The sequence below is a fragment of the Rosa rugosa genome, chromosome 3, assembly GCF_958449725.1.
Source record: "Rosa rugosa chromosome 3, drRosRugo1.1, whole genome shotgun sequence".
Classification (NCBI taxonomy): Eukaryota; Viridiplantae; Streptophyta; class Magnoliopsida; order Rosales; family Rosaceae; genus Rosa; species Rosa rugosa.
The window spans coordinates 34,026,916-34,031,292 of record NC_084822.1 but is presented as its reverse complement, the minus strand read 5'-3'; the positions used below and the strand labels follow the sequence as shown (position 1 = coordinate 34,031,292).

Below are 4,377 nucleotides of genomic sequence, written 5' to 3'. Positions count from 1 at the left end.
GTAGTCGCTTCCAAGAAATTAGGGATTTTCTGAGCGTAGTCGCTTCCAAGAAAATCCGATTCCAAGAGGGGTTTTGGATTAGATCGAAACAACGATGTATGTGGTCGATCGTTTTCTTCTCAACAAACTCTAAGTTTGGAGGACTCTACAAGCTCCAAGCTTGGAGTGAGCACGAACCCCCACAGTTCGGCTTTTGGTCTCCCCTATGAAGAAGAAAGGGGGGTAGAAGAAGGGATGTTGGAAGTCCCCGAGAAAAAGAAGAAAAGAATGAAAACTTCAAAAACGGGAACTTTTAGAAAAGTTTACCTTGAAAAGATGTCGGAATTCTTGACCGGAAAAGATGTTGAAGGTGACCGGAAAAAGGTTGCCAGAGGTGGTGGCCGGAGCTAGGCAGGGCGGTGCAGGGCTGCTGCAGGGCTTGTGCGGGGGGCTTGCAGGGGCTGTGCAGAAGCTATGAGGAGGCTATGCAGGGCTCGTGCAGAGGCTGTCGGCAGGTCTCGGCAGGAGGCTTGCAGGGCAGAGGCCTGTGCAGGGCTCTCGGCAGATGTTGGTAGGATTCGGCAGGGGCACGCAGGGGCTGTCGACAGCTCTCGGGAGCTTCTCGGCAGCTACTCGGCAGGGCTCGTAGGGGTAGGCACAGGGCAGGGGCCGGTCCGATTTTTCTGACGGCCGGTTCAGCGGTTTTCCGGCCGGTTCCGGTGGTTCCGCCGCCGGTTCTGGGTTCCTTGAGGTTAGGGCTTCAATATGTGGGGCGGTGGATGTTGGAATTTGAGGGCTACGAAATTAGGGTTTCAGGGTTAGGGCTTCGTGCTGATAATGTGTTTTAGGGAATCAGAAATTGAGAGAAAATCGCTGTGTATTCTCATTGATAATAAGGGCCTCTTTATATAGAGGATTATAATACATAGAGTCTGAATCATACAAGGAAAGATAATCTCTATATTCTTCTATTACCACTAGGTCAAGTAACCTAGAGTTTGAGCTAAACACAAATTAGAGTTTTACTTGAACAGATATAATATTATGCTTTCAATTTTTTATTTTGATCGCTTTAAGATGCCGAATGGACTTTCAATTGTAAACTTGTAATTAAATAAACTTTTACTTTTTGAATATATGTTTAAATTTTTTCAACGAAAAAAGAAAAAAGGAAATTAAGAATAACAACATACAAAAAAAAAAAAAAGAATAACAACTCGTATACTGGGAAAAACGCAGCGTTTTGGTTGAAACCCGCCAGGCAAAACGGTGTAGTCCTACTGCACTCGTTGGCTTTCCATTTTCATCCCTCAAACTCTGAGAGCGCAATCCAGAGCGACCAAGTGAGCAGGTAAGCCTCACTTTCTCTTCTCTCTCGCTTCTCTGCGTTTCAAAACACGTCGTATGGGAGATTGTTGTACATGGTTCATGAGTTAATTGTAATGTTTATGAATCCCTACAAGTTTTAGAGTGAAAAATTATCAATTTTGATTCTAGGGTGACAGAAAATATTGATCTTTCATCCGCCAAAACACAATTGCTTCCTGGGTTTTACATTCTAGGGTTAGGTTGGCTAAGAACTGTCATGGATTTTTGGTTTTTATGGGGGTAAAGAACTGAAATTTAGTTGAACAGACCCAATTGAATTTTTTGGATTGAGTTTTCAGGATGAATAATTAGGAACTCTAAAATTGTTGCTGCCACTTTTGCTCTGTTTCTTTCAGTGATTTCCCAAGTCAGTAGATTTCTTTAGTCACTTAATGTGTGTTGGAGTGTGTATATGTATAGATATACATAATTTGTGTGTGTATCTCATACTGGTTTGCACAATTTTGACCTAGGATGGCGGCTGTTTCGCAGTCCGTGGCAACATGTTCAGGTATCCCACGACTCTCTTTTTCCTTCTCTTGCTTGCATCAAAGTTTTTTCATGTTGTGATGGTCATTTGATTCTCTTCTTCCCCATTACAGGTTTGATTCATCATCCAGGTAGTGCTAAACTACCATTTGGGAATAAGGGGACCAAGATCACTAATCACAGTGCCGTTTCAGTAACATGTAGAAGGGTAATTTGTCTCTTCCTTTTGGAGTTTGAAGGTTTGTACCAGTTGTCTTGCAAATGCGTACCTATTCATGAGGCTTGTTACTGCAGACTCGTAGAGCAGGGATTCAATGTTTGGCTGTACGTCGGGTTGGCACCACATATGCTGCGTCTGTGGGAAAGGATCATCATCAGTTGAGTGTTGATGATGGAGTACCTCAGGAGCCCTTCCTTCTGAGTCTTTTCAAAGAAACAGTGTGGTAATTCTCAATTCCTAGAAGTAATAGGCCTTTCACAAATTGACGCCCCCAGTCAGTGGACTTGCATAAGAACGACAGCTCATTGTATCATACTGAAGTCGCAATTATCATTACTTAGTTGATTGGTGTGTTTCTACTTTTTCTAGGTCTTTGAGATCATTATTCGTTTTTCTGCTTGAGCAGCCAAGTCAGCTGAAGTACATTGAATGGCCAGGTTTCCGTAGTACGGTATGTTTAAAATCTTGCAAAATTTAGTTGTGAATATGAAAATATTTAGTCAACCTGTGGATACTTATTTAGCAACATTTGATTCGGTCAGGAGTAACTACAATTTGGGATGTTTAAAATCTGAGGTTCCTCTATTGATTTATGCAGCTGAAGACTGCGACTCTCACTCTTGTTCTTGTGGCATTGCTCATTGTAGCACTTTCATCAACTGACTCTGCCTTCAGCTATTTGTTGGCTTTGATTCTCAGGAGTAAACCATAATAAAATATTATTACGAGAAGTATGAACAAGATCATCTGTCGGAGATGTAACTTTTTCATGCCTTTGTTACTTTCATGCAACATTAGAAATAGCTGCCTCCTTTGAAGTGTTAGTTATCTGTTATTTAAACAACAGCCTAGTCAAATGATGTAGAGTACCTTTCCGCATATTCTGCACATATCAAATTTGTTCTTGGTTCTTTGACTTTGTGAATGTGGTTGGATGGGGAAGTAGAGGTGGGATTTGGGATCAAGGTGAGATTTACTTTCTCATCTGCTAGAGTGCTTCATATGGAAAATGAAGATTGGATTTGGCAATTTCTTGTTGGATTTGAAAATGGAATTTGAGATATTATTTTTAACTTCCATCTAGACAGGTGTTATTTGAACATTCCATTTGATTGTGATCTACTCCAACCTGAGACTAGGGTTGTCTTTTGGTTAAATACCCATAGCCGCAATAGTAAAGATAAATGTTGATGGAGCCTAGGATGCCTCTACTCTTAAAGCAGGTGTTGCTGTAATCATAAGGAATTAGCATGGTTCACTTCTGCTCCGTTGCAGACTTGCAGTATCTATCGCTGCTATAGTTGTCCAGTCGGATATGAAGGTGCAGCAGGACAGAACCTTTCAGAAGCATCAAAACTCAAGCTCATGCACATTCATGTGGAAAGTGACAGCTTGGATGTAATTAATTCTCTGAATATGAGGATTGAAAGGGGAAATTCTTCGAGAGTTCCATTGTTTAAATTATGAGTTCCACCATATTTCTTGATCCTGGATCTCAAGAGAAGCTTACTGTGCAGCAGCAGTGGCCAAACTAGCCGAAGAGAGGTTGTGCACTGTCTATTGGACCAATGGGCTTCCAACCTCCTTACAGTTAGTCACTTGGTCGATTCTCGCAGGCCCCTCAAAATTGTTTGCCTGCTTTCTTGTGTCATGGTTTTGCAGTTTAAGCCAGTTGACAGTGTTGTATAATTTGGAGTAGTCGTTTTCTTCTTTTTTTCCCAGATGTTTTCCTGGTTGCAACGGGCCAGAGACAGTGTCATGGTTTTGCAGTTTAAGCCAGTTGACAGTGTCGTATAATTTGTAGTCGTCTTCTTTTTTTCCCAGATGTTTTCCTGGTTGCAACGGGCCAGAGACATTGGTCAAGGACTCGAGACGTCGTAACGGTCCCTAGATCCCCTACTTGGACCAAAGTTGGGACTGTAGAGATTAATGTCATTTTCCTGGATGTTTCTTTTGATGGATATATGGCTGCAAGGAAAATGATGAAAGTGAAAACCAGCGAGAAGAATAAAGAAGCAAACTTTGCATTCATCCTCGTGTGATTCCTCGAGAGAATCACAAGCACTATGAATAACTGTACAATAACTTTTTGAATTCCCTTGCAAGCTAATCCCCCAAACCCTTACGTCTATATCATCCTTTGGATGTCTGCCTTCTGTGTATTTCTACCGCTTTTTGTGCTTGATTTCTACTCTGTATACGATCTGTGACTTCATGAAATTAAACATTTAAACTAGCGGTGTGTTTGGTGACTTCATGAAATTACTTTACAGGTGAGTTTTGGTTACAAAATCAGCCATTTATTACAGCGTGAAATAGGA

General features: G+C 41.5%; 1 protein-coding gene across 1 annotated transcript; it reads left to right on the top strand.

Moving 5' to 3' along the window:
- The first annotated feature begins 1,201 nt into the window (after nt 1-1,201).
- LOC133739037 (uncharacterized) lies at nt 1,202-2,967 on the top strand. Its single transcript, XM_062166750.1, has 6 exons — nt 1,202-1,330; nt 1,821-1,858; nt 1,950-2,044; nt 2,131-2,279; nt 2,426-2,507; nt 2,655-2,967. The coding sequence occupies exons 2-6, from the start codon at nt 1,822-1,824 to the stop codon at nt 2,766-2,768; spliced, it is 477 nt and encodes a 158-aa protein (XP_062022734.1). The 5' UTR covers nt 1,202-1,330; nt 1,821; the 3' UTR covers nt 2,769-2,967.
- The last annotated feature ends 1,410 nt before the right edge of the window (nt 2,968-4,377 follow it).

Excerpts from the sequence above, each read along its gene's own strand:
- LOC133739037 (XM_062166750.1), top strand. The coding sequence starts at position 1,822 with ATGGCGGCTGTTTCGCAGTCCGTGGCAACATGTTCAG. Across the intron at positions 1,859-1,949 it reads GTCCGTGGCAACATGTTCAG|GTTTGATTCATCATCCAGGT; the intron begins GTATCCCACGAC and ends TCCCCATTACAG. Across the intron at positions 2,280-2,425 it reads CTTTTCAAAGAAACAGTGTG|GTCTTTGAGATCATTATTCG; the intron begins GTAATTCTCAAT and ends TACTTTTTCTAG.